At 56.4% G+C, this 27,061-nt stretch overlaps 3 protein-coding genes across 4 annotated transcripts in view; 2 read left to right on the top strand and 1 right to left on the bottom strand.

The window, feature by feature from the left end:
- The window catches only part of LOC104981222 (aflatoxin B1 aldehyde reductase member 2-like), a gene marked incomplete at its 5' end in the record, with an annotated part of 43,219 nt that extends 43,044 nt beyond the window's left edge, over positions 1–175 (top strand). Inside the window, 1 exon segment of the mRNA XM_010830225.1 lies at positions 14–175. Within this exon segment, the coding sequence (XP_010828527.1) occupies positions 14–175 (162 nt within the window).
- A 575-nt stretch (positions 176–750) lies between these two features.
- Positions 751–4,515, bottom strand: MRTO4 (mRNA turnover 4 homolog (S. cerevisiae)). The gene is made up of 7 exons (XM_010829937.1): positions 4,247–4,515; positions 3,930–4,033; positions 3,177–3,258; positions 2,901–2,968; positions 2,147–2,298; positions 1,683–1,759; positions 751–1,564 (listed from the first exon to the last, which is right to left on the bottom strand). Exons 2-7 carry the CDS (start codon positions 3,977–3,979, stop codon positions 1,415–1,417), a joined length of 579 nt encoding a protein of 192 aa, XP_010828239.1. The 5' UTR covers positions 3,980–4,033; positions 4,247–4,515; the 3' UTR covers positions 751–1,414.
- Positions 4,516–6,651: 2,136 nt separating this feature from the next.
- The window catches only part of EMC1 (ER membrane protein complex subunit 1), a 24,051-nt gene continuing 3,641 nt past the window's right edge, over positions 6,652–27,061 (top strand). Inside the window, exons 1-21 of one of the 2 annotated variants that reach the window (XM_010829934.1) lie at positions 6,652–6,769; positions 9,750–9,874; positions 10,593–10,658; positions 10,894–10,987; positions 12,065–12,193; positions 12,821–12,947; positions 13,638–13,787; positions 14,064–14,231; positions 14,712–14,783; positions 15,249–15,308; positions 15,955–16,077; positions 16,913–17,009; positions 17,335–17,457; positions 18,053–18,061; positions 19,200–19,399; positions 19,531–19,680; positions 20,308–20,469; positions 21,008–21,127; positions 24,049–24,186; positions 25,435–25,608; positions 26,350–26,560. In XM_010829934.1, the coding sequence (XP_010828236.1) occupies positions 6,675–6,769; positions 9,750–9,874; positions 10,593–10,658; positions 10,894–10,987; positions 12,065–12,193; positions 12,821–12,947; positions 13,638–13,787; positions 14,064–14,231; positions 14,712–14,783; positions 15,249–15,308; positions 15,955–16,077; positions 16,913–17,009; positions 17,335–17,457; positions 18,053–18,061; positions 19,200–19,399; positions 19,531–19,680; positions 20,308–20,469; positions 21,008–21,127; positions 24,049–24,186; positions 25,435–25,608; positions 26,350–26,560 (2,593 nt within the window). In that variant the 5' untranslated portion in view covers positions 6,652–6,674. The remainder of the gene's footprint in view (positions 6,770–9,749; positions 9,875–10,592; positions 10,659–10,893; positions 10,988–12,064; positions 12,194–12,820; positions 12,948–13,637; positions 13,788–14,063; positions 14,232–14,711; positions 14,784–15,248; positions 15,309–15,954; positions 16,078–16,912; positions 17,010–17,334; positions 17,458–18,052; positions 18,062–19,199; positions 19,400–19,530; positions 19,681–20,307; positions 20,470–21,007; positions 21,128–24,048; positions 24,187–25,434; positions 25,609–26,349; positions 26,561–27,061) is intronic. The other variant, XM_010829936.1, reaches the window with a different exon arrangement.

Genomic DNA, 27,061 nt, shown 5'->3' with positions numbered 1-27,061 from the left:
TCTCCCCTTGCAGGGCGCCCACGGGGACGCGGTCATCCTGGGCATGTCCAGCCTGGAGCAGCTGGAAGAAAACTTGGCGGCCACTGAGGAAGGGCCCCTGGAGCCGGCCCTTGTGGGGGCCTTTGATCAGGCCTGGCGCCTGGTCGCCCACGACTGTCCCAACTACTTCCGCTAGGCCTAGTCTGGGGTGGCAGAGGGCACACTCCACCTGTCGCCTCCTTCTCTCGCACAGTCAATTTTGACCTTAGGCTGCTCTGTGTGGCTGGTTCTTCCCTCACAGTCCTGTCTACAGACGGTTTATCTCCCATGCTCTTGAGAACACTCCCTGCAGCCTCCACCACAGGAAAAGGCCGGGGCCGACAGGGCGTTTACTGTCTGAATACAGGGGCACTAGCCAGGCTGGAGCCCAGGCCTGTGGTGAACCTGGCGAACGGCTCCTCTGCAGCCACGGGCTGTTTCCCGCCTCCCACAGGCTTGGTGAGAATGAGCAGGAGTAGGGATCAGGCTTTGAAGGGCAGAGGCGGCAGGAGGGCCTCCCAGCCTGACCTCTCAACAGCAGGGCTGCAGGTGGCCCTCATGCTTCTACACACGACAGAAGAGGGCCGTACACCCCGAGGTGGACATCTTCTTGTGTAGAATCACCTCCCTAAATACATACAAACAGAACCATCTGGGCAAAAACCTACCACCCGGAAGAATAAAACTGCCGGGGTACATTTCTCACACTTGCTCAGTCTCAGTGGCACTTCATTCTTTTTTTTTAACGCGTGTTTATTTCCTTATTTGGTTGGGCCAGGTCTTAGCTGCCGCAGGTGGGATCTAGTTCCCCGACCAGGGAGTGAACCCAGGCCCCCTGCACTGGGAGCACGGAGTCTCAGCCACTGGACAACCAGGGAAGGCCCATCAGCGGTGGCTTTATTCTTGCCTCAGCTAAGCCTCCCGTCTTCAGGTCGTCCGCAAGATTCCTGGCCCGGGTGTGGGAGAAGGGGTGGGGAGAGAGAAGACACAGCTGGGGTAGAAGCGGGCGGGAGAGGTGCCTGTTCCCCTCAGCAAACCCCAGCTTCCAGCCAGGGCTGCTGAGGCCGGAGGAGAGAAGGCGCTTCCTCCTGGGCCCCCGGAGCCGCCCGGCCACATGGCCATGCAGGAGCCAGTCCTGGAAACCGGCTTGAGGAATGAACAGACCCCTGGGAGTCCAACCCAAAGCCCAAACCCAACAGCGTCTTTAGCTTTTTTCCCAAGAAAAGTCCCTTTTGCAGGAGACAACCTGAATGACAAAGTCTCATTATTTATAGGAAAGTCGCCTGTCCTTGCCCCCCTCGCTCGTGTTCCTCCACAGCAGACACACAGCCGTGCTCCGGGAGGGTGGTGGCAGTGCCTCCTGGCCGTCCTGACGAGACTTGGAGGCCTCGGCCCCTCAGCTGTCATCTTCCTCCTCTGACTCGCCTTCTGACTCGGGCGCGCTCTCTGGCAAGTCATCTCCCATCTGCTGGAACCTTCCGGACTGTGCGTCCCACATGTATTTGATGCTCATCTTGAATTCAGCCATCTCATACCCGAAAAGCTTCTGTGAGAGATGGAGGGAACCAGCGGTCAGGAGGGTGCGTGTGGTCTGAGGTGCCTGTGGACCCTCCCGTCGCGGCCGCGGACACCGGGTGGGTGGCTGGGGGCCGTGGGGACCTCACCAGGACGCGGGCCTGCTCCGGGGTCAGCACGTCGCCCTCTTTGCACACCTCGTAGTCGGACAGCAGGGTCACCACACCTGCAGAGAAGGGACCCCGAGCAGTGACCCCAGCACAGGGGCCTGGGCGGCGCCGGAGGATCGGCGGCCCTCTGCCCGAGACTCCGGCAGCTCAGGCACTGGGCTTCCTCCCGAGCGGTCAGCTGCCTGGGGCAGGGGGTTCTGATGGTGGGGGGCACCGACTCCTCCTTCCTTGTCCCTTGACTGCTGTACTCTAAGTCCCTGACCACGTTCACCCCAACCACGAGGCGGGCACTCTTGGTCCCATCATCATGTAAGAAAACACAGGCTGATAAAAATAACCTTCTCTGCAGGAAAGGTGGGGGCGGGGTGGGGAGAGCTGCCTGGCTTGGAAACCTGCGCTCTCGGCCCTCAGCTGTGAGCTCTCAGCTCCAGGGACACCCCTACCTTTCTTGAGGGCTGTGGGCAGGCCCAGCTGCCTCAGCTGGGGCTCCATGGAGTGGGGGAACTGCTCCAGGGGTCCCGGGTCCAGGTTCACAGTGAACGTGGCTTTGTTCCCCGCTCGGGCATAGTCCATTTCCGTGTACTTTGTGAACCACCTGAGGGAAGAGAAAACAGTCACGTATGGATGCGAACTGGACTGTTTAGAAGGCTGAGCGCTGAAGAATTGATGCTTTTGAATTGTGGTGCTGGAAATCAACCCTGAATATTCACTGGAAGGACTGATGCTGAGGCTGAAGCTCTGATACTTTGGCCACCTGATGCGAAGAGCTGACTCACTGAAAAAGACCCCGATGCTGGGAAAGATTGAAGGCAGGAGCAGAAGGGGATGACAGAGAATGAGATGGTTGGATGGCATCACCGACTCAATGGACATGAGGTTGAGCAAGCTCTGGAGTTGAAGATGGACAGGGAGGCCTGGCGTGCTGCAGTCCATGGGGTCGCAGAGTCGGATAGGACTGAGCGACTGAATCACGAACAACGCCCATCTACCTGAGGTCAGGCGCTGCCTGGCTTTGCCTGGCCTCCCCGTCCTCCTCGGCTCAGCTGGGAGCTCTGAGCTGGGGAGGATGGAGACCCGGTGACAAGGTTCCAGGAACCAGGTCTTCCTTGGACCCTGCACTGGACCAAATCCCGGCTTATTCCTTCCCGGGAGACCTCACCCACCTTTCCCTTCCCACCACTCCTCCAGAGCACTTACTCGTCCACTTCCTCCTTAGTGCGATTGGTGAAGAGGAGACCAACTTCGCCCCTCAACTTCTTGCTGACCTGCAAAACCAGAGGAGGATGGCGTCCGTCGCGTGGGAGCAGTGGTTCTCAGCTGGGGACGGTTGTGCCCCCCTCCCCCCAACATTTGGCAACACCTGGAGAGGACTGTGAGGGGGCAGAGGCTCCAGGAGAGCTGAGCCTGACGCCAGCCCCTGGGCCGGCCAGACGGCTGGAGGGCGCCACCCCGCCGGGGAGAGCCAGGACCCACCTGATGCAGGTTGTCTTTGTACTCGTCAGACGGGCTTCGACCCAGCGCCACCATCATCACTTTGTTTTTGCCAAAGAACATCCTACAGAGAAAAAGAGGGCTCCGTGAAGGAGGAGCCCTGCCCTCAGCTAAGTGCCAACCAGCTCCAGTCCCCGGGACCGGAACCCCAGCCCAGGAGGAGGCGCGGCCAGAGGCTGCTTTCCACGCAGCCCAGGGCCCCTCACATTCTTTCCCGCACAGACCAGGGCCCCTCACATTCTTTGCCGCACAGACCTGACTCACACACGTTCTGTCTCAGCCCACAGGGAGTGCATCTGGGTCTGTGGAAGAGGCCCGCTGGACGGTCTGAACCAGAGCTGCTGGGTGTTCCGTAAGGGACCAGACCCCAGGGCTCAGGGGCCCCCTCTCCTGGAGGGATCACTGCTCTCCTCCCGCCCCCAGGGCAACACCAACTTTAACAGTTAGGGACTTCTCGGGTGGCCCAGTGGATAGAACTCTGCACTCTCACTGCAGAGGGCCTGGGTTCGATCCCTGGTTGGGAAACGACCATCTCCAACCAAGCCAAGCAGCCTGACCGAAAAAACCAAACAGCCACCCCCCAACCCCAAACAGTTAAAAAGCATACTTCATCGGGGGTTGGGGAGGGTGGCATTTTGTCCTTATTAAGGCGATCCTTGTGACCCAGGTACCCAAGGTCACTAACTGCCCTGTACTTTCTGAGCAGCCTGGCCCCGCCTCCCACTGCCCACTCACCGACTGTGCTTCCAGGCGTTGCGGATGTCCTTCAGCTTGCTGTTCCTCATGTTGGCCACGGAGAAGATGAAGAGGTACTTGTACGTGTCCACACATTTCCGAAGCTACGGGACAATTCATGGGGCTCTGGAGTCCCAGGGCAGCAGGGGTCGGGCAGTAACACTCTAGCCCCAGGGGGGAAAGAGGCTGCTCCACGGCCTCTGACTTCGCCGTGGATGTTTAGAGCTGTCCCCGTCAGATAATCCCACACCCACCTTTAAAACCAAATAAAAGGGCTGGGAAAATAAACATAACAATAATAAAAAACAAGCTCTTACCTCTTCTATCAAGTTCTGTTTCAGTTCCAAGCCTTTCTTGGCAGTTTTGGTTAGGGAGACTAACACAGAGAAGAAAAAGAGGAGATGATGAGAGAAAAACCTGGATGTCTCAGAGACTCGTCTCCCCTTTGGGTACCCAGCTGGATGGAGCCGATCCAGGCTTTTGTGGCTACTGCTTGTGGCTTGCAAGGCTACTCCCAGGTCCCAGGTCCCCAGAGTGCCTCTCCAGCAGTCCTGAGCCTGAAGATCCCTTCACATCTGTCCTGTTACTAGAGAAACCAGCTATCTACAGCCCCTCTGGGGCTAACTCCCTACTGAGGAGTGAGGGTGGTGCACTCCCCGGAGACCCAGCCTCCTCTCTGGGGCCGGTCCCTTCCTGCTGTTGGCTGCAGTGTGTGGAGACCATCTATGGCTTCTCTGTGTGGAAGAATGAGTCTGGGGCCTCTCTGCTACATCACATCTTACAGTTTGGACCCGTGCATGCAGCGGCGTCTCTTTGGCGAGGGACAAGCACCTCTTCTCTAACAACAGCTGGGACCCAGTTTGCCCCTTACTCAGACGGGTTTGGCACTTGCCAGGTTTGACCACGGACCCCGCCACAGAATCCAATCATTCCACAAATGCTTAACAGAGGATCAAATGCAAAGCCCTGGGTCCCAGGAGGGACCTGGATAGATGAATAAAAAGCCCCTCTTCACGAAGGACACATCAGAAAGGTAATCACAGCAGGCAGGGGCAAGTGCAGTACAGGAGGGCAAACAAAATCCAGCTGGCTCGTTTCCCAGCGTTTCCACCACTACGACTGTGGCCCAAGCCAGCACAGCGTTCTCTTGGATTATTACTTGTCTCGCTGCTTCCACCCTTGCCCACTGCCCCTGCCCTCCCCGGTCCATTCTCAACAAATCAACCAGAGTGATCTTTTTAAAAGTAAAGTGGAATCACATCACTCCTCTGCTCAAGCTCTCTCCTCCCACCTCACCTGGGTGTGAAAACCAATCCCGTGCAAAACTCTTTCAAGCTCTGCACACTCTGCTCAGTTCTCTCTCCCTCCATTTCGCCCACTCTGGCCTCTTGCAAAAGTTAAACACGCTCTTGCTTCAGGGCCTCTGCCCTTTGTGTTCCCCCTCCTTCGACCACTACCCTTCCAGGTAACTCCTCGGGTTGCTTAATTCCTTTCTGCAAGTTCCGGCTCATTTGTCATCTCAACAGAACTTCTCTAGCTACACTACACAAGGGAATGTCAACTGCTTTTTTCCTACATGAGGCTCATCACTATCTGAATTTATGGATTCAATTTTTAGTATCCTGGGAAAACACACTTCCCAAAACTAAAACTCTATGAGAGCCCTAGACCTTCCATGTTATAACTGCAGTATCTTTCAAAACCTAAAGAGTTGCCAGGTCTCTAACTTATTGAGTGAATGTGCCGGGATGAAAGAGAGGCACCATAAGTAGCAACAGTCAGGAACAGTCTCTTAGGAGGGGTCCTACGGACTGCCACCTAACAGCCAGCCATACGAAGATCGGAGCACGACCATGCCGGCAGAAACAACTTGGAGAACACAACCACCATACTCGGGGATAAACCCGGGCTGAAGGAAAGGGGGCGAGGGTAGGGGGAGCGCGGAGAGCAAAAGAGAGAGGGGCTGAGGTCGGAGAGGGGGGCCAAGGCGAGATGGCCGGCACCCCAGGGGTGCGGAGGCTGTTCCCTGGGCCAGCTGGCCTTGGGCAACTCTCTCTGGAGGCCTGGCAAAGCCCCCTCCACTTCCCCGACGCGGCTCCAGCCTCCTCCGGGGTTTTCGCCACCCCAAAGGCCCCAACCGTTCCAGCGCGCCGCGACCCCGCTCCCTCCTCGCACAGGTCCCAGCGTCCTCCCCTGTCCTCCCCGAAGCCCTAGCGCAGCTGACAGCCGGCCCACAAACTGGCCCCCGGGGGCCCACGGCCTTCGGGGCTCACCTTTCTGGTCGCGCTGGGACTTGGGCATCTCGCCGTGGCCACGTGGGCGGAAGACGCTGCCGCCGGTCAGGCCCTCGGCGCGCGGGGGCCTCTGGGAAGGCCCTCGGTGGGTGCCCTCGCGCGTGCCTGACCCAGCCCGCGCTGAGGCCCTGTTTTCCCTGCCCGGTCGCCACCTGCCCTCTGCCCCGAGTCTCCAGGTAGACTTCCCACGCGGGCGGGGGACGCCGGAGTCTGGGGCGCCGCACCGTGGACCCCGCCTGTGGGCCCAACTCTATGGTTCCGCACCGGGGCCCCCCGCCTGTGAGCGCGACTCTATGGTTTCGCGGAGGCGGGGCCCGCGGCGTGGTGCATGCCGGGCCCAACTCGATGGTTCCGCACCCAGGACCCCGCCTGTGGGCCCAACTCTATGGTTCCGCGGAGGCGGGGCCCGCGGCGCGGTGCATGCCGGGCCGGCCGGGCCCGCGCTCCCATCATGGCGGCGGCCTCGGTTTCCCGGTTGTGGCTCTGGGCTGCCCTGCTTGTCCCTGCGGCCGCGGTCTACGAAGACCAAGTGGGCAAGTTTGATTGGTGCGTACGGGGCGGGGGGCGAGGGGCGGTTCCTGTTCGGGAACTATTTTCCCTGTACCTTTTCTTTTGTTTAAAAGGAGGAGGGCTTTACTATGCAGCAGGGCCGGCTGCATAACTTGCGGGGCCCAGGGCAAAATGAAATGTGAGACCCCTCGTTCAAAAATTTTGAAAGAGTTTTAAGGTGGCCACGGCAGAGCGTTAAAGCGAGAGTTGGGGGCTCTTCTGAGCCAGTCCCTGTGCGGCTGTACGGGTCGCAAGCCAGTGAAGCGGGCTCTGCCGTCCGGGCTTGCTCGAGGTTCTGGTCAGCAGTCACTTCTCCCCGCCCGGCCGCGTTTCTGTGACTGTCAGGATCTGCTGGGTGTCCGACGTCGACCGCTGTCAGCGAAGATCCTCGTTCCCCACCCTTCCAGCCCAACTCTGCCATGGGCTCAGAACAGGGCCGCCCAAGACGCTTCAGCCAGGAGGTGCCATTCATTCATTCTTTCCTTCACTGACTGGCGCACTCACTCTTCATTCATTCACTCATTCAGCACTTTTGTTCATTCACGTCTCATTAATGCGCTCATTGAGTCACTCACCCACTCGTCCACCCACCCACCCCATCCTTAAGGCCAGGGAATTGGCTTGAAATGTCCGTTTGCCACTTCAGCATTGTGTGATCTCAGGAAAATGACTTAACTCTGTGCCTCGGTTTCTTGATCTGTAATTGAGTTTACTGATAGTCTATTACTTCCCACAGTAGCTGTAAGAATGAATACGGCAATTCTTTTAAATTACTCAGCGCAGTGGCTGGCTCACTGAGTACAAGCAGCATGTTCCCAGTTATTGCTGGTCAGGGAACACTTTCAGAGCCTAGCTCCTCTGTGAGGTCTTTTCTACATCAAACCAACGGGTTTGCATGTCTGTTGCGTGCCTGTTGTTGGCCAGTGGTCATGCTAGGTGCGTGGGTGCAGAGATGGAGAGGAACTCAGGCTGGTGAGGGGGCAGATATGTAAGTACGTGATATAAGGCAGTGTGACAAATGCAGCGTAAGTCCTGTGGTTTTTTTTTTTTTTTTTTGGCGGGTTGCGGGGAGTGCTGTGGCTTTTGGGGTCTTAGTTCCCTGACCAGGGATCAAACCCATGCACCCAGCATGGGAGTCCTAACCACTGAACTTATGGAGAATTCCCATAAGTCTCATTTTTAATGATGTGGGCAGATGCTCACAATATAACATGTACAGTTGACTCTTGGACAACGCAGGGGTTAGGGATGCAGACCCTCTCTGCAGTCGAAAATCGAGTGTAACCTATAGTAAGCCCTCTGCGTCTGCAGTTCGACACCCACAGATTCAACCAACCATGGATTGTGTAGCACTGCAGAATTGACTGTGGAAAACAGCCAGTGTAGGGAATTCCCTGGGGGACTCCATGCTTACAGTGCCGGGGGCCCGTGTTTGATCTCTAGTTGAGAAACTAAGGTCCCACAAGCCTCAAGGTGCCACCAAGAAAGGAAAGAGAAGAAAACAACCAGCGCTAAGTGGATCTGCTCAGTTCAAACCCATGTTGTATATGTTACACACGCACAACGTCATCCAATTTAGCAGAATCCTAGGTATATGCATTATAAACTGAAAAGTAACAGAAAGAAGTACACCAAAATGTTAAATGTTTATTGCTGAAAAAAACGTTTATGGATGATGGTATTTTAGGCATTTTTTTTGTTTTCTATTTTATACCTTTGTGTATTTTTCATGTTTTCTTCAGTAAGCAGGCATTACTTTTATAGTCCAGATAAAAAATATCAGCATTTTAAAAGAGAGCATGGGATTCAGACTTAGAAGATTAGGTTAGATTTGGATTTAGACTTAATTTTGCGTTCTAGTTCTCACAGCAGTTTGTTGACGTCAGTGGACTTTGGTTTTCTCGCCTCCAGAATGAGAGTGTTAGTGCTTGTCCTGTGTACTTGGTAAAGGGTTCAGTGATGACAGTGAGATCCAAGTAGGCTAGAATACGGTGGAAACTGTCAGATGTCACACACACCTGTCACTCTGTACTAATACAGCTCCTTCTTTTGTAAAAAGTCAGACCAGACCGTGTAACAAGGGAAATTCTGTGTGAATGCTGTGTGTTTGATTTGCTGGAAGTGGCATTCGTGAACAGCAGTGTGCCACCCGCCGCCTCTGTAGGCGGTAGCGTGCCAGGGGAAGCCCACTGTGCTCCCTTTATGCAGAGATAAGAGTGTTGAGAGTGATGGGTATATTCCAAGGAAAGTTGAGTAGTGAGTCAGATGGATCCTGAGCACGGCGTGGGTTAGAACAGGCTGCAAAGAACACAGGCCCGACTCAAATCTGTCAAGTTTTGTTAGAATATTTGTGTAATATTTCTCCAAAGATCAGTGAAAATAGAAGGGGAAGTTGGATGGTGTGCTCATTAACAGGATTCATGTCTCTTCTCTCACGTGTAATGTGAGTGTCTAGTCCCACTATTTTTTAATATTAAAAAATAGTTGCAGCATGTGGGATCTAGTTCCCCGCCCAGGGATCGAACCCAGATCCCTTACCTTGGGAGCACAGTGTCTTACCCACCTGACCACCAGGCAGTCCCTGGTCCCACTATTAAGGAGTACAGGGAAGACTAATTTTGTTCTAGTGGGATTTAGGCCAGGTCCCCTTTTGGGTAAGGTAAATACGTGCTTGCATTTAGAAGGAAGAGTGTTAGGTTAGCTATTAGGGTGTGTTCTCTCTTCTTCTCCCCTTTGCTCCTGAGCACATTGCCTGGAAATGTTGCTTTTGGTCAGATCTCTTCATTAACACACACTCCTCGTGCATCCCAAGACAGGTGTGGTGTGGTAGCCTCCTGTATTTGTGCAGCAACACTCCTCGTGCATCCCAAGACAGGTGTGGTGTGGTGCCTCCTGTATCTGTGCAGCTGTCTTTCCCAAAGTGTCCTGTGCAGCGATGGCCTTGGCCCCTTCCATTTCCCTCGTCTCTTTCCTTTAGGAGACAGCAGTATGTTGGGAAGCTCAAATTTGCCTCCTTGGAATTTTCCCCTGGATCCAAGAAGTTGGTTGTGGCCACAGAGAAGAATGTGATTGCAGCACTGAATTCTCGGACTGGGGAGATCTGTGAGTGGACTGGGTAGATGGGTAGCTGGGGATGACGTGGCTGCGCTTAGTGAGTCCAGCATGTCCCGTGGCCGGCAGCGTCTGCCTGGCTGATACCCCACCCCTGGGGACAACATGGCCGAAAGCTGCGTCCTTTACTGGATTTGGATCATTTATTTATTTTTCAGTTTTGCCATCTTAGAAATATTTAATATATTCTCATAACTGGCCTTTGAGTTTACTTCCTTAGCCCGCGTCCTGACTATTCTTAAGTAAGATATTGCTGCAAAAAACACATTTTTTGATTAAGATTTTACAGTAAAGCTTTGGATGTCCCCCGTTTCCCCACCTCCAGTCATTTATATCACTTTTGTGGATGTTTTTAGGTGTTAAAATCATGGAAATGTGATTTATAATCACTGCTTTGCTTGTGAGTCATAGAGATTTTGTGAATTTTGTCTTTGTCCGTTTATCTGTGTGGTTGGGTGGGGTGGGGATGGGAAGAGTGTGGTCTCAGATCGGCACAGCGGTGGCTCCCCTCGTTACCCCGGGAGTGGGGGTGGGTCACTGCCGGCTGGCAGTAATCCTCGCCTCCCTGGAATAAAACGAGGCACTTCTGTGTGCACAAAGGCTTGCGCGGTTCTCTCCCGACCGCCTTCCTGGATGCCTCGCCGGGAACGCGTCCTGGTAACGTCATAGTAACGTCGTCACAGTAACGTCCGACTCTCCTGTCTCTCAGTGTGGCGCCATGTTGACAAAGGCACAGCGGAAGGGGTGGTGGATGCCATGCTGCTCTACGGACAGGGTAGGTAGAGCCCGGCTTGTCCCTGTGACGGCGTCAGCTCCCTCTCTCCCCTTGGTTCCTTCCTTTGTTCAGGGTCTGGGAGGGAACGGAGTAGGGGCGTTCCCAGCAGGAAAGGACAGGTGCAGTTTCTATCTGCACTTGTACGTAGGAGGCGAGGCCACTGGTCACAGGCCCTGGGAGGCTCCAGACGGCGCAGCAGTTTGGGGATGATCTCATGTGGTCTTTTCTCTTCCAGATGCAATCACTGTGTCCAATGGAGGCCGGATCATGCGCTCCTGGGAGACGAACATTGGGGGCCTGAACTGGGAGGTTACCCTGGACAGTCGCAGGTAGAGGGAAAGAAGCTGAATTTCATCTTGCTCTGGTTAAAGGCTTCGCTGGAACACAGATTCTATGTAGACAGCAATTCTGGGCCTTTTGGCTTTTTTGCCCAGGGGGAAAAAACCACAGAAGAGCCAGAGAGCATCAAATGTCCATTCTTGATGTCTTGAGGTTATGGGACACGTGCTTACTCAGCCACCGTTTATTGAGCTCGTGTTGGAGGCAGAGTGCCATGCTAGGGGCAGTGTTCATTTCTGGTATCGATTGCTTTTCCTAATCTGACCACGACTTGAGAGCTTTGCAATGTTCTAGGTAAGAGAAAGTGAAAGTGAAAGTCAGTCGTGTCCTACTCTTTGCGACCCTGTGGACTGTAGCCCGCCAGGCTCCTCTGTCCATGGGATTCTCCAGGCCAGAATACTGGAAAGGGTTGCCATTTTCTCCTCCAGGGGATCTTCTCGACCCATTGCACCCGGGTCTCCTGCATTGCAGGCAGATTCTTTACCAACTGATCTACTAGGGAAAGAAGATTCTAGATATGAAGATGGAGAATACAATTTCCTGTGTTTTAATTTTATGTTTAAAAACAATTTGCACTACTGTTTCAGCTGCGTCTCGCTAAAGTTGTTTAAACGATGGGGTTGGTTGCGTTAGGTTATGCTTCTTCTGATGGTAATTTGCTGGGTAAGGGCTTGGGAATGCCCCAGGCAGTGGGAATCCACTGTGAATGTGAAACAGTTTCCATCATCAAGTAACCTCTTGTGTTGGGTGAGGCGGGCCTGCAGCCTGCTAATGACAGCTGTCTGATGGCTGCTGTGGTGGAGAGTTGGCCTGGTTACTGTGAGGTCCCGGGGAAAGAAAGGAGCAGCCCTCAGGAGAGTCGGCGAGTCTCAGGGAAACGGTGTAGTCGAGTGGCTGAAAATACAGTCGCTCAGGTCAGCCAGTGGGAAGCAGAGCCAAGCTCGGTGCGGATGCGGCTGAGCCCAGAGCCTGTTCCGTCGCCTCCTGAGGTGGCGGTTGTGTCCCGGACCGTCCGGCCTGAGGCTCGGGAGTCTCTGGGCTACGCTCACCCCTGTTCCTGTGCTCAGTCTCCAGGCGCTGGGGCTGGTCGGCCTGCAGGAGGCCGTGAGGCACGTTGCGGTCCTGAAGAAGACCACCCTTGCCCTCCTTCACCTCTCCAGCGGGCACCTGAAGTGGGTGGAACACCTCCCGGAGAGGTAAGGCTGCCTTCCCCCGGGTGGTGGCCGCCGCCTCCTGCTCTGTACCAGCCCGTCTTTCTCCTTGAGAGTCGAAGCATTTGAATCCTGTGTGGGGTCTGGGGCTCACTAGCCTCTGGGCCTGCACTCCAAGGCTGTGGCTGCCTCTGGAGTTTCCTTTGCAGTGAGGAGAAGACTCTCCACCTGGGCCCGAGAGCCAGTCGAGCGAGGGGACTGGCTCACTCAGTTTGTCAGGGACCCAATGCTCAGATTCCTAAGGGGCCGACTGCATAGCATCTGTGTGCGGAGCAGGCGGGGGGGGGAATGTTGGGAGCCGCAGTGTGCCCGGCCCGCCTCAAGGGGGCAGCCTTACTCAGCTGACCGTGCCCTGTATAGTTAGGCCTAGCATCATCACATCCCAACTTTTTAAAGAAAAGCTAGAAATCTTACTGTTACATGCTGATCTCAGTTCTAAATGTTGACAACAAATTCAAATTAAAAAAAGAAAACTAAGCCAAACAAAACTTCACTGAGGCTGCTAGTTTGTGACCTCTGGCTCAGTCCCTGGCGGCCGGGCTTTGGACCCCCGAGGGTGGTCCTGTTCTGTGGCTAAAGCTGAGGCTCCCTGCTCTTCCTTCCCTCTCTCAGTGACAGCATCCACTACCAGATGGTGTATTCCTACGGCTCGGGGGTCGTGTGGGCCCTCGGAGTCGTCCCCTTCAGCCACGTGAACATTGTCAAGTTTAACGTGGAAGATGGAGAGATCGTTCAGCAGGTGCGGTCCGGCTGCAGCCTCGGGCATCACGGAGGGGGCGGGTTCAGCCCTCCTTTGCACTGGGGACCGGGGGCCTTGGCCAGGTGAACGCCGGAGCCACGCGTGGTCCCTGCTTCCGGGCGCAGAGGGCTGCCTTCTGCTGTCAGAGCCCGCACGTGTGCACATGGCACACTCCCGGTGGCTAAAGACACGGCTGTGTAGATCTGCTCGCGGCCTGCATGATCTCACAAGGTGGTACTGAAGGTGACGATATGAACCCGCGAATGACAGACGCAGTGGAGGAGTGCCGATCGGAGGGGCCAAGCATGCTGCCCTGCAGCCCCAGCCCTGCCGGCACCGTGGCTGCGGCCGCCCTGCTGCACCTGCGATGTTGGGGCAGAGAGAGGTGATTTCTACGCTCAGTGCTCAGAACAGCAGGTGCTAAGAGTGGACTGCGGGCAGATTCACCAAAACAAGAAAAGAGTGTCCAGTATTGAAGAGGGCCTGGTTTAGCTTTCAGACTACCAGAAGGATCTTCTCCAGCTGCGGAGCTCTCGGAGACCGGGAGGGGTGGGAAGGTCTCCTCCTCAGTCCCTGAGGAAGAACCTTTGAGCTGAGATCCTCCGCTGGGATCTGGTGGTGATGGCTGGTGTGCTAAGAGCGAAATGTGAGGATCCCCAGGAGCTTCCTGTTCTCTCGTCTCTCGTGTAGGTCAGGGTGTCGACCCCCTGGCTGCGGAGTCTCACCGGGGCCTGCGGTGTGGTGGACGAGGCTGTCCTGGTGTGCCCCGACCCGAGCTCGCGGTCCCTCCAGACCTTGGCCCTGGAGACGGAGTGGGAGCTGAGGCAGATCCCGCTGCAGGTGAGAGGCTAGAGCTGCTTCCCCAGCCCAAGGTGCTGCCTTGGCCGTTGGGAAAAGCCTTTCTCCCAGGCAGCCCCTTTGAGGTTTGGCCTCTGGCAGAACTGGAATGAGGGCAGACTAGCCACTCTCCTCCTTTGCGAGCCTGAATGGGAGCTTCCGGAGCCCCGTGCTGAGGCCTCGTTCCTTTCACTGGCAAAGGGGGGCAGAGGCCGCCAGCCTGGATGGTCCATCCCCTGTCCTCTCCTGGCCCTCAGCCTCTTCCTTCTTGTCTCCCAGTCTCTCGACCTGGAATTCGCAAGTGGATTCCAACCCCGCATCCTGCCCACACAGCCCAGCCCGGTGGGTCCTTCTCGGGCGCAGTTCTTCCTGCAGTTGTCCCCAAGCCACTATGCGCTGCTGCACTACCGCCACGGCGCCCTGGATCTGCTTAAAAACTTCCCGCAGGTAACTGCAGGCAGCGTGGTGTGCTGGGATGCAGGGGGATCTCGCTGAGGCCTGGATGCTGGAAGTCCCAGCTTTTGAATCTGGAGATACTTACTCAAGACAGAAGACCTCTTTGCATGAGTGTTTTGAGAGGGGTTAGCCTTAGCGTAGGAATGGAATACTTGGTTCTTCTGAGAGTTACAGAGGATTTTTAGAGTAAAAGTGGTACCTTCCTGAACCCACGGGAGAGAGGGCACGCTAATTAGAATTTCCCTATAGATGCGAAGAGCAGCATTGAGCTTGCCTGTATTGGAGGTCAGGCAGGGCCTGGCTCAGCTGTGGGTGCGGTGGGGCCTCTCTGCTCTCAGTGCTCTGGCCATCATCCTCCAAACTTGGGAGCATTTTTAACTCCAAGGCCAAGGGTTCTTCCGGTGGAGGCGACCCTAAGGCTGCTGGCCAGGACAGGCCCTGTTTAGGAACTGACGCCTGACTCTACCCCAGGCTGCCCTGGTGAGCTTCGCCACCACCGGAGAGAAGACAGTGGCTGCAGTCATGACCTGTCGGAACGAGGCGGTGAGTGTTGGGAATAACAGCGTTTGGCCACATGCGGGATCTTAGTTCCCTGGCTAGGGATCGAACTCATGCCCCCTGTGGCGGAAGCACTGAATCTTAACTGCTGGAATGCCAGGGAGGTCCCAGGGTTTTCTTTGCTTATCTTTGCTGGAAGCCCTGAGAAACAAAAGTTTGGGCATGTTCACCTGGTCGCTTTGAACCGGGGCGGGGCGGGGGAGCAGGGGGCTGTTGAGCAGCCCTCACTTCATCTGTAGGCTCTGTGTGCACCTCTTTGTGCCCAGGAATGGGACGCCCTCACAGTCATCTGGGGCTGTTCCAGCTTGCGTGGGGGGGGTGGGTGGAGATGGGGGTGGGATTTGCCCTCTCCCAAGGGCTGAGATCTGGAGGTGGGAGCTTCATTCTCATGGCTGGGAGGTGACCCTCTGGCTGTATTTTCTCCTTCCGTCCTTCTCGTTTCCATGGCAGAAGCCCAGCGTTTCTGAAGATGGGTCACCTGGGAGCTTTTCGGAGAAGCCTGGCCCCCAGGTAGGTGTGGCCCTGGGCGGTGCGCCAGCCCTGTGTGTGGGCGGGGCGGCCCCCAGCGAAGCTGGAGGAGCGATCAAGCCTGGGAGTGGGTCTTCTCCAGGTCCCAGCCTCAGATGGAGTTTTCTAAGTTTTATAAATTAAACCGTGTTTCTCTTGATCTTTTTCAATTGGGAGATTAGAAAGTAGAACTCCTAGAACCTGTTCTTAAGCGCGTTCTCCTCTGGGCCTCCGCCTCCTCATGTCTTGTGGGGTCCCCGCTGGCAGAGTTGAGGGTTAGTCTGAGCAGCTGCCCTGAAGCAGAGTGTTGGGCGCTTGCCGGAGGCACAGGTTTGGGTCGTGGCTTCCGTTTCCTCAGCTTTTCCCAAGGCGGGTGTGCTTTCCCTGCCTGCGGTTTTACTAGTCACTCTTTGGGAAGTCTCTCTCCACTCCTTGCTTCTTCTGGAGTAAGTGTGTATAGTGGTTGTAGTTTTATTTATTCACTCACGCACCTTATTTCTGCCTTAGGATTTAGCTTTGCCCTTTGGCCTGGGTCCTTCTCCAGGATGTTGCCCCCCCTCCCCCCAGCCCCACCCAGGTTCTTGGACTTCCTTTGGGGGACTTTGCTTTGGGGGACTCCTGTAGCTGACCCATGCGGTCTGTTCCCTAGGACTCGCTGGCGTGCTTCAACCAGACCTACACCATTAACCTCTACTTGGTGGAGACAGGCCGGCGGCTGCTCGACACCGCGATCATCTTCAGCCTGGAACAGAATGGCACGCGGCCCGAGCGGGTGAGTCGGGGCCTGCGGGCTGCTCGGCCTTGGGCTCTCTTTCCTTGGTCCCAGCCGTGCGCTGTAGTCCTACCTGAGCCACTGGCCGGTCAGAAACGCCTATGAATACCAGCAAGAGAAGTGCCGCTTAGGCCAGGTTGTCAGCGTGCCGGGCTCCACGCTAAGCTGTTTACTCACTCACTGATGGACTCATCCTCCCGATAAGGGACTTCCCTGGTGGTCCAGCAGTGAAGACTGTGCTCCCAGTGCAGGGGGCCTGGGTTCAATCCCTGGTCAGGGAACTAGATCCACATGCCAGAACTAAAGATCCCACGTGTGGCAGCAAAGGTCCCCAGTCCCATAGCTAAGATGGGGTACAGGTAAATAAACACTAAAAAACGTATCCTCCCGGTAGCCTTTCGATCACCACTGCCCTAGCCGTATAAATAAGGAAGCCGTGCCTGGTGAGATTCAAGATGCTGTTGCTGCCCAGCCCTGCCTCTGTGCACGTCCAGTGGTGCTCCTCAGCCTCCCTGGGCGGCTGCTGCTTGGTCTACTCTGGGCCTCCTGCTCGCTTTGTGGTGTGTGATCGGTGCATAATGAATGATCGGGTAGCCGAGAAGGTGTCAGGTTCCTCCGTAGAGAGGACCCGAGCTACCTGCTCTTTTGCTCTGTCAGCTCCTAAGGATGCACGGTGTCTATAAGTGGAGTCCAGGAAACGCTGTGTGCTTTGGACACGCGGGGACGCCGTGGCCTGACCTCTGATCACTCCTCATGCTTTGAATCTCGGGGTCTGGGCTCTGAGAGGTGTCTGGATCCCCGCTGACTGCAGGGGTCTTGACTCTTTGGTTGACAGCTGTACATCCAGGTCTTCTTGAAGAAGGATGACTCCGTGGGCTACCGGGCCTTGGTCCAGACAGAGGATCACTTACTGCTTTTCCTGCAGCAGCTGGGTGAGTGGGCATCACTCAGCTCCTGTTTGTGGGCCTGCCCATGAGTTGCATTCAGACCCTTCATCTGGGGCTGTGGCCAGGCTTCTGGGAAAGATTCAAGTGTAGTGTATCCTGCCTATTTTTCCCAGAGCCCTAGGTGACCTGCCTTTGAATACTTCCTTAGCACTCCTGGGCGGGAGACAGAACTCTCCCCACTTCATCTCAGCCCCCAGCCCCGCCGCTTCTCTTTTTGGCCTGACAGCGGGGGTGGCCCTGAGCCTCCGAGAAGGGTCCCTTCAGGGGACGGCGGAGGCGGGCCTGACTCTGGTGGCCTTGGCTCCTGCAGCAGGGAGGGTGGTGCTGTGGAGCCGCGAGGAGTCCCTGGCCGAGGTGGTGTGCCTGGAGATGGTGGACCTGCCACTGACCGGGGCACAGGCGGAGCTGGAAGGGGAGTTTGGCAAGAAGGCAGGTAGGAACGGGGGGCCGGGAGGCAGAGCTGCCAGTGGGGGCTCTGGGGCCGCTGGCACCCCCCTCCCTCCCCGGGCTTCGGGCGCGGCCGCTCTGCCGGCCTGCTCTGAACTCGCTCTGCGCCCCGTCTCCCGTGCGTTTGTGGCCCTGTGCCTTATGGGCCCACTCCTCTCCGAAAGGAGCGATGTGTGACTCTTTCTAGGGAAAGACCCTGATGAAAAGAGTCTTAAAGTAGCATCGTCATAACTGCTGTTGTTTGAGGACCTGAAGTCTGTCAAGCAGCTTGTCGGGCACTGTACAGCTGTTGTCCCCAAAGCAGGAGTCCCACCTTTCCAGAGAGACGTGACTGGGCGGGCCAGGTTCTGTGGGGATAGGCCGGTGCCCTCCGAACCCGGCTGCGGTCCCAGACCCAGGGTGAACTTGGTTCACTCTCCCCTGGTTCCGTCCTGCCCCTGCCTCCCCTCATCCGTTCGCCCGGCCAGCTGGGTGGTGTTTGCTGGGAGCCTGCTCGGGGCCAGCCGCCCTGCTAGGCACCGCAGGTGCTCAAGCTGAGGATTAATGTGCCTTTACTGTTTATTTCTGCTGCCTGGATCCAGCCATCCAAGGTAAAACCTGCTTCCCGCTGCCTGGTTGCTTGTTGCCTGCCCCACGGCTGGCTTTCTCCGTCGTTTGTCCCCTGGACTTGCCTCGGTGAGGTGTGCACCGCGCGTGCGTGGGCTGCTTGCCTGTGCCTTGCCCCGTGTGCCCATCGCTTCTCTCCCTCGAGCCAGGGCTGATGGACATTGGCCCAGAAAAGGCGCTGCTCTTTCCCGTGAGCGCTCTGCACCCCGCCCCGGGGAGATCCCGGGGGCCCCTCACGAGGTCTGGTCTCGGCAGCAGCCCGGTGGGTGCTGTGCCATTTTACAGATGGGGAGCTGGGGGCTGCGAGGTGAAGCACGTTTCCCAAGGTTGTTGTCTGATTCCTCAGTCGTGGCCGACTCTGTGCGACCCCGTGGACTGCAGCCTGCCTGGCTCCTCTGTCCACGGGGTGTCCCAGGCAAGAGTGCTGGAGTGGGTGCCGTTTCCATCTCCAAGGTCGCCCAGCCTGTGGGCAGTGCACCTGGGTCCCGGCTGCAGACTCCGAGGCCTGGCTTCTCACCGTGCTGCCTTGCTGCGGTGACCGGTCTCGTCTCCAGAGGAGATTTGAGGGTGGTGGTCTCGTGGATGGAGGAAGGGGCAGAGTCAAAGGGAGCCCTGGGAGCGGGCTGCAGGGAGGTCTGTTGGGAGCAGGTTGAGCAACTGACAACGTAGGCCTGAAGCCGCGAGAAACAGAAGTACCAGTTGATGGCACACGCACGTGCACCCCGCACCCCCACAGCCTGCCCTCGTCTGGCTTTGTCACGGCGCCCGGGAGCCTCCTGCTGGCCGTCCTGGATGGGCTTGTGGTGGACATGTTGGTGGCACGGCTGCACCCTGCATGGCTGCCCCCTGCCCTCTTAGCCTCCTGTCCCGAGATTGCAGGCAGGGGGTGTGCTGAGAGCCCCGTGAGTAGGCCTTAGAAGTTCCCGCACGGCTGTGCCTGAGTGTGGGGCTGTTGGCATCGGACACAGGACTGCTCCCTGGGCTCGTGACCTGGGGTGTGGACGACACGAGTGCTGTGGAGGAGGGAGAGCCCTCCTTAGGGGGAGCAGGTGCCCCGTCGCCGGGAAGCCCCACTCCGCCGAGGAGAGAGCCTCAGCCGCGGTCCCTTTTCCTTGACACCAGACGGCCTGCTGGGCATGTTCCTGAAGCGCCTGTCCTCCCAGCTCATCCTGCTGCAGGCCTGGACCTCCCACCTCTGGAAAGTGTTTTACGATGCGCGGAAGCCCCGGAGCCAGATCAAGAATGAGATCAACATTGACACTCTGGCCAGGGATGAATTCAACCTCCAGAAGATGATGGTGATGGTGACGGCCTCAGGCAAGGTGAGCCCTTCAGAGGCCCCGGGAGCGGGACAGGAAGGCCGGGGCGGGAGCTGGGGCTGGTTCTGGTTTTCAAGGACAGAAGTAGTTCTGGGTCAGCCTTTCTGGTAGTGAGCCCGGTGTTTCTCTGGCAGCTTTTTGGCATCGAGAGCAGCTCTGGCACCATCCTGTGGAAACAGTATCTCCCGAACGTCAAGCCAGACTCCTCCTTTGAGCTGACGGTCCAGAGGACGACTGCCCACTTCCCCCACCCGCCCCAGTGCACGCTCCTGCTGAAAGACAAGGTGAGCCTCTGCCGCACCTCTGAGCCCGTGGGGGCGCGGTTTTGTGTTTTGTAGCTCTAGCTGGGCCTTGGGGACTCTCGGAGAGTTACATACAGAGACTCAGGGCTTAGAGCTCTGTTTTCTTGCAGTTTTTTGCCTGAGTGCCCCTCCTCTCCCACCAGGGGTGGTGGTGGCCGAGGAGGAAGTGGCTGTAGCGTAGGTGGGATGTTACCAGGCCCCTAGTAAGCCGGCCCTGTTTCTCCCAGACACAGGTGGGTGTCGGTACCTAGCGGGCAGCTGGCTCTTCTCCCGGGGATGGAGGGCAGGACGCCAGCTGTTCTTGCCTCTGCCTCCCAGCGAGCAGATGGCTCTTTGCAGATACATTCTGCCGTCATTGGAAAGGGGGCCTGGTAGACATTTCGTTTGTTCCTCAGCGTGACCCATTCTTAGATTTGGAGCTAGAGGCAGTTAAACTTTTACCCTTTTGACACATCAGCCGTCAGACGCTTTCACCTTCAGCCAAAGCTTTTGTTTTCCACAAGGCAGGGAAAGACTGGGGGATCCCCGAGGCTGAGCTCTGGTCCCCAGCTCCTTAGGATTTGCAGTCTTTTCCTGTTGGTGGAGGCTGAGCGTTGCTTGCCCTTTCAGGAGACGGGAATGAGCTCGCTGTATGTCTTCAACCCCATTTTTGGGAAGTGGAGCCAGGTGGCCCCCCCCGTGCTGAAGCGCCCCGTCTTGCAGTCTCTGCTCCTGCCCATCATGGATCAGGACTATGCCAAGGTGCTGTTGCTGATAGACGACGAGTACAAGGTACGCGTCTGCAGAGGCTGCAGGAACCTCCCCCCACCCCCGCCCCGCCGTCGATGGGTGGGGGCAGGGTGCTCACACAGCGGCTCGTGGGCCCCAGGTGGGCGCTGAGTGCAGTCAGGCCTCAAAGGGCTTCTCTACGCAGCGCGATGGCTCTTTCTGCACTTGTGAAAACTGGGTCTCTTAAGAGAATTCAGTTTAAGACCTGATTGAATTTAGCAGATTTTAATTCCTTTAAGATTTGTTGTTTTATTCTTAAGGCCCTCTTTGATGGGAAACAGTAAAGAGTCTGGAGAAATCCATGCTTAGGGATTCCTTCTCTTTGAACTCTTTTTCTTTTTTCTAAAAAAAAAAAACAAACATTTATTATTTTGATTTATTTGGCTGAGTCTTCGTTTTGGCTTGCAGGATTTTCGATTGCAGCATGTGGGATCTAGTTCCTTGATCAGGGATCAGTCCAGGGCCCCCTGTACTGGGAACGTGGAGTCTTAGCCACCAGACCACCAAGTCCCCCCCATAACTCTTCTCTGGGGTTTTCTAGGTCACAGCTTTCCCAGCCACTCGGAATGTCTTGCGGCAGCTCCATGAGCTCGCCCCTTCCATCTTCTTCTACTTGGTGGATGCGGATCAGGGGCGGCTGTGCGGATATCGACTCCGGAAGGTGGGCAAGGGCATCCTGGCAGGACCCGTGGTGGGAGGGGTGTAGGTAACAGGAGTGGATACGCTGGGTCTGGTGTTGTAAGCGTGAATCGGCGTCAGCCTGGTGTCCGAGGCCATCATTCTCGGGTTTGTGGAGCCGGCCTGGTCGCTGCTGCCGTGGACGGAGCCGTGCACAACAGGTGGGCCTTGGCCCCTGAGGAGCGTTCACTCCACCTCCCTCTCCTGTGGCAGAGGGAGTGTTTTTGCCATCTTTAGCGGGGGAGGTGGGGATGGTGATTGAACAATAGCGCTTTCTGTACGAAGGTAGTGTTATTGATCCACTCTTAATCGAATGCGAGTTTTGAATTTTATTTCCAGAATTGGGATCGATCTGCTCCAATTCTGACATACGTGAGTCCAGCTCTTGGAAGTACTGCTTCACGCTGGCTCTGAAGTCCTGCTCTGAGCTTCACAGGGGCTGCCTTGGCCCGGAGAGCAGGGCCACGTTGAGGGCTGATCTGAGACGTGTCCTCCCCGGCGGGTCCTGCCGTCCTGTCTGGAAGCCTTTCGGAGAGGCTCAGACCTCGGGCCCGGCTGCTCGTGCAGGAGGCCTGGCTGTGCCCCTCGTACACTTGGCATCCTTGGGCAGATGGCTTCCGGCTGGTCTTCTGTTTTCTTGTCTGTAAGACAAAACGGTAGTAATAGTACGTCAGAGTGTTTTCGTGATGAGCTGGAGAGTGAACACGTCTGAGTCTCGTAAAGCAGGGCCTGGCACACAGCCCACGCCTCGTATGTTTCACCTGTTGTTTAAAAAATGCGGCGCCCTTTCCTGACATTTTGTAACAGCTGCGGCTGCTGCTAAGTCGCTTCAGTTGTGTCCAACTCTGTGCGACCCCAGAGACGGCAGCCCACCAGGCTCCCCCGTCCCTGGGATTCTCCAGGCAAGAACACTGGAGTGGGTTGCTGTTTCCTTCTCCAATGCATGAAAGTGAAAAGTGAAAGTGAAGTCGCTCAGTCATGTCCGACCCTCAGCGACCCCATGGACTGCAGCCTTACAGGCTCCTCCATCCATGGGATTTTCCAGGCAAGAGTACTGGAGTGGGGTGCCATTGCCTTCTCCATTTGTAACAGCTAGCCTTTAGCATAAACAGCACAGGAATGGTCTGTCCAAAGAGTGTGCTCGTTACCCAGTGGGTAAAGAAACACTGCTCTTCTGAGTTGATGGAAAAGGGACCTTGAAAGAGAGAGTTCTTCATGGGCAGGGGTGTGACCCAGGGTGCGGGTGTCATGGACCAGTGGAACCCTGAGGGTGTCATCGTAAAGACGGTCGAGGGGAGACACAGGAGTCAGAGCTCCAGAGGGAGTCAGCCGGGGGTGGGCTTCCAGGCTCTGACCTCCGGGGGCTCCCTGGTGACCTTGCTCTCCGGGAGGGTTTTAGTGAACTTTGGTGTTTTCATAGGAATCTGTGAAATGTTTTCATCGGAGCCGTATTTTTTAATAAAGATTATTATCAAAAAGATTAAAAAAAGAAGTAACATGTGAATGCATTCTCCTGGTGAAAGTTTGCATGGATACAGTGTTGCGTGAGCCAACTGCGAAGGGCCCGTTGAGCCCCATTGCCAGCTGCTTCCCCGGCTAGAACGCGCGTCCGTGGCCCGCACGCCTTCCGTGGCCCGCTGCCGTGCCCTCCGCTGAGGACACGACCGCGCGGTCCGCGTGGGCAGGCGCAGGGTGTATACTTCTTACCTGAACTGGAATTGAGCCACATTTAATCAGTAGGAAATCTGCTTTGTTCACTTGATGTGTTTCCTACTTCCTTCTTTTGTTAAACCCATATCTGATTAAAATACAACGCTGAGAAGAGTGCAGAATGCTGCGGTCACTGCTCAGCGGCCCTCACAGAAGGACCACAGCTGTGTACGCAGCGGTCAGAGCAGGAAGCCCCTCCAGTCGCTACCCGCCCCCCACCCTAGGGCTCCGTGTAACCACGTGTGGAGGTATAATCACGCGTTTAACCATACAGGTTTATTGGTTTCTTATGACAATAAAGAGGATTTCTTGTCACATTTTGAGGTCCCTTCCAGCTTAGTAGTTCCCCGCTGGCTCAGTGTACAGGGACCTTAGATGTTAGTAATAAGTGGTAAATTTCCTTTGAGTTAGTCTTACTCAGATAAACAGTGGGAAACTACTAACTATCCTGCTTCTTTCACACTGGCTCTAGTATCTTTCTGTTTTTTTTTGACAGAAAGTAGGAGTGTTGGTGGATGTGAGTGAGGAGGGGTGGCTCTGAGGTCCCCATGGGTGCAGGGCCCGGCCCATGCCCAGAGGGCGCAGAGTCGGGTTGTGTCTGACCCCACGGCCGGGCTGGAGGAGCTGCTTTTCAGCTGCCGGGTCTTCAGGTTCACGTGCGTCACACTTAGTGAAGCTGCACTTCTTGGAGTTGCAGGTCTGCTGGCAGCCAGGGCACTTGAACTTGGCTCTGCGTTGGGCCTCAGCCACACGCCCCTTGTTCTGCATGTCGGTGTGGATGGACTCCACGGCTTGGCTGACCGCTGCGCCCTGGAGATTTCCAAAGGCACCGCGCTGTGCTGTCTGGAGCCTGGACTGGGGACAGTATGGGATCACACATATATCCCCCAGAGAAGACTGTCTCAGGTCCCATCGGGCAGCCCAGACAAGCAACAGGTGCCTCCAGCTGCCCAGGAGGCTGCTGTTTGCAGCCATTGACACAGGCTTTACTGGTTTTCTAACTTGAACTAGGAGTTCCAAAACCTCTTCCCAGACCAGATCCTTATTGGTGCTTCTCTAGGACCTCTGAACCCTGTTCCACCCTGCACAGAGGCGCCTGCTGAACTGCAGGCCAGGTCTCGCCACACCTGTTGGGGGCCTGAGGGTACCTTCCTGATGATCGGTGCCAGTTCCTTCTCTTTGGCCCCACCCCAGGACCTCACCACTGAGCTGAGCTGGGAGCTGACCATCCCCCCGGAGGTGCAGCGAATCGTCCAGGTGAAGGGGAAGCGCAGCAGCGAGCATGTCCACTCGCAGGGCCGAGTGATGGGGGACCGCAGCGTGCTCTACAAGGTATGGCGGCCGCCTGCTGCCGTGCAGAGGAGCCAGGCTTGCGTTCTGGCTCTGCGATTGGTGGAGAGGGGAGCTTTCTGTCAGTTTTTTTATCCCTTTGAGCCTTACTTTATTGCTTGTGAAATGGGCCTGTGAAATATGCCGTCCTCCTGGGGTGGTGGTGATGATCACACGAGACGGCACCCAGTGCCAGGCACGTGACCACTGCCCGGCAGCTGCCATCTGTTAGGGTTAGTGGTAGTGCTGATAGACGTTTCTGGGGTTAAACCTTAGTCGATCCATCAGAAACTCCATCTGTGATCCAGCATCCTCCTGAGTGGGAGATGGAGAGGTGACTTGTCAGCTGCAGAGCCATCCTGTGAAGGAACGTAGTCCTTAAGGTGATGAACATGAGTTACAGCCTCTGGCAGAGCAGAGACGGAGTTGGAGGAGGAGCGAGGCCTAGAGGGGAGCGGGTTTTGGCGGGTGTGGAGCAGGACCTAGGCCTGGGGCACGTTGAGTTTGCTGTGAGACGTCTGAGCAGTGATACTGACGCGGTGGTCCATTAGTTGGGTCTGGAGTTCAGGGAGGGGCCTGGCTCAGACATGTAAACTTGGGCGATGCCAGCCCCTGTAGGTGTTCTGGAAGTCATCAGATTGGCTGAGGTCACCAGGAGAGCGGGTGCAGCTAGAACACCCAGAGACTGGGGAAAGGAGGACGGACCTGCAGAGGGGACTGAGAAGGAGCAGCCACTGAGGCAGAGGACAGATGGGCCTGGCGTCCTGGACGCCGGGGGGAAGGCGTCTTAGGAAGGGAGTGATCGCTCGCGTTACCGACCTAGTCGGTCAAGTTAGACGAGAACCGAGACGTCTCCGTTGCTGTGGTAGTCGCAGGGCCCTGGTGGAGAGACGTCAGGTTGCTGGACCAGTGTCCTTCCATCAGGAAGTGGGCCGGCTTGGGTTGTGTCTTGAGTGACTGTTTGCTTGTTTGTGACTTGAGCGAGTTGCTTAACTACTTTAAGATGTTTCATCTGTGAAGTGTAGATAGTAACTTCTGTTTGCAAGGATATTCATGAGATTCAGTGAACCAAGCCCAGCCCCCAGTGGACACCGAAAAAGTACAGTGATGATGACCCGTGATAGGAAGTTCTTCCACCCAGAAAAGCTGCTTCCTCTGCCAGCCGGAGGGCTCTGTGCCCACCTCCCTGCCCCAGGCTCACGGTGGGGTGCCACTGTGCTTCTGAAGGAGCCTTTCCCTCCGTCTTCCCAGAGCCTGAACCCCAACCTGCTGGCCGTGGTGACGGAGAGCACGGACGTCCACCACGAGCGCACCTTCATCGGCATCTTCCTCGTGGACGGCGTCACGGGGCGCATCGTCCACTCGTCCGTGCAGAGGAAGGCCAAGGGCCCCGTCCACATCGTGCACGCCGAGAACTGGGTTGCGGTAGGTGGGCGGGCGGCCTGGGCGACGCAGCCTCCAGGGCCTGGCCGGCCTCCTGCAGCTCCAGTCCCCTCCCGACCTCTTGTTCGGGAAACCGGTTGCTGCTTGGTGCTTTCAGAATTCAGAACCCCTGGCTGGCAGCAGAGGGGGCTGGGTAGGGAGCCGGGATGCCTGGATTTGATTGAGTTCTTCCATTTTCTGATTTTATAGCTTCTAACTAGTTACTTAAGCTCTCTGTGTCATACCAGAGGGGTAACAGCAGTCACCTCATCTAGTCAAGTTTTGAACAGTGCCTGGCATGTAGAAAGCACTCAGATGTTAGCTGTTAGTCTCGTGACTTGTAAGACTCTTGCGAATTCATTTTTCTTGGGGTGCACCTGGATAGTCCAGATGCAGCTACCCTGAATGTTACTGAATTCAGTGAAAGTGAAAGTCACTCAGTTGTGTCCGACTCTTTGCAACCCCATGGACTGTATAGTCCATGGGATTCTCCAGGCCAGAATACTGGAATGGGTAGCCTTTCGCTTCTCTAAGGGATCTTCCCAACCTCAGGATTGAACCCAGGTCTCCCGCATTGCGGGAGGATTCATTACCAGCTGAGCCACAGGGGAAGCCCAGCTCAGGAGCAGGAAGAAAGCTGGGATGCGGGTGGCTTTTTCCTTCTCGGACTTGCCTCTGCACGTCGATTCCCCTTCCCAGCCGAGCCAGCAGCTGGCCCTGAGCAGCGCCCCCTCCTCTCCGCAGTACCAGTACTGGAACACCAAGGCTCGGCGCAACGAGTTCACGGCGCTGGAGCTCTACGAGGGCACGGAGCAGTACAACGCCACGGCCTTCAGCTCCCTGGACCGCCCGCAGCTGCCCCAGGTCCTGCAGCAGTCCTACATCTTCCCCTCCGCCATCAGCGCCATGGAGGCCACCATCACAGAGCGGGGCATCACCAGCCGCCACCTGCTCGGTGAGTGAGCTGCGCCCTCGGCAGCCTTGCTGGGATCCGCGAGGAGGGCTTTGTTTCAGCAGAGGACGCTCCCCAGTCCAGTCGGCTTTGCTGTCTGTGAGAGAGCTGACGCACCCACCCCAGCCCTTGTTTCTGATGGACCATTTTCATGACGCCTCTGCTTTGTTTGCCCCTCGCTCGGAACGTTGCACCCTGATGGCATCCCTCACGGGTAGCCTGTGCAGATGGGCTGCAGAGACTGGCGAGGTGCAGGGTCTCATCTTTGTGTAGTTCAGATTCAGGACGCAGTGACTGCACAACAGGCTGCTCCATCCAGTTGTTTTTACCAAAGACGTTTGGGGCTCTGAGCTTTGACAGACACTCTGCATCATTGTTTTATCCTCAGAAGTGAGGAAGACAGCCCTTTTAGCAGTTTCCCCTGTTTAATTCCCACTGTTCCTAAAACAGGCGATCCTGCGGGACCTCATGTTGCCAGGCCCTTCCTGTCTCCTCCTCCCATCC

Source organism: Bison bison, unplaced genomic scaffold, assembly GCF_000754665.1.
Source record: "Bison bison bison isolate TAMUID 2011002044 unplaced genomic scaffold, Bison_UMD1.0 scf7180017864516, whole genome shotgun sequence".
Taxonomy (NCBI): Eukaryota; Metazoa; Chordata; class Mammalia; order Artiodactyla; family Bovidae; genus Bison; species Bison bison.
This window is presented reverse-complemented; position numbering and strand designations above follow the sequence as displayed.

What these genes read in the sequence shown, in the direction of transcription:
- MRTO4 (XM_010829937.1), bottom strand. Translation starts at nt 3,979, where the DNA reads ATGAGGAACAGCAAGCTGAAGGACATCCGCAACGCCTGGAAGCACAGT. An exon ending in AACGCCTGGAAGCACAGTCG is followed by an intron (nt 3,259 to 3,929) that starts GTGAGTGGGCAG and finishes TTTTCTCTGTAG; the next exon opens with GATGTTCTTTGGCAAAAACA. An exon ending in CGGAGCAGGCCCGCGTCCTG is followed by an intron (nt 1,565 to 1,682) that starts GTGAGGTCCCCA and finishes CATCTCTCACAG; the next exon opens with AAGCTTTTCGGGTATGAGAT.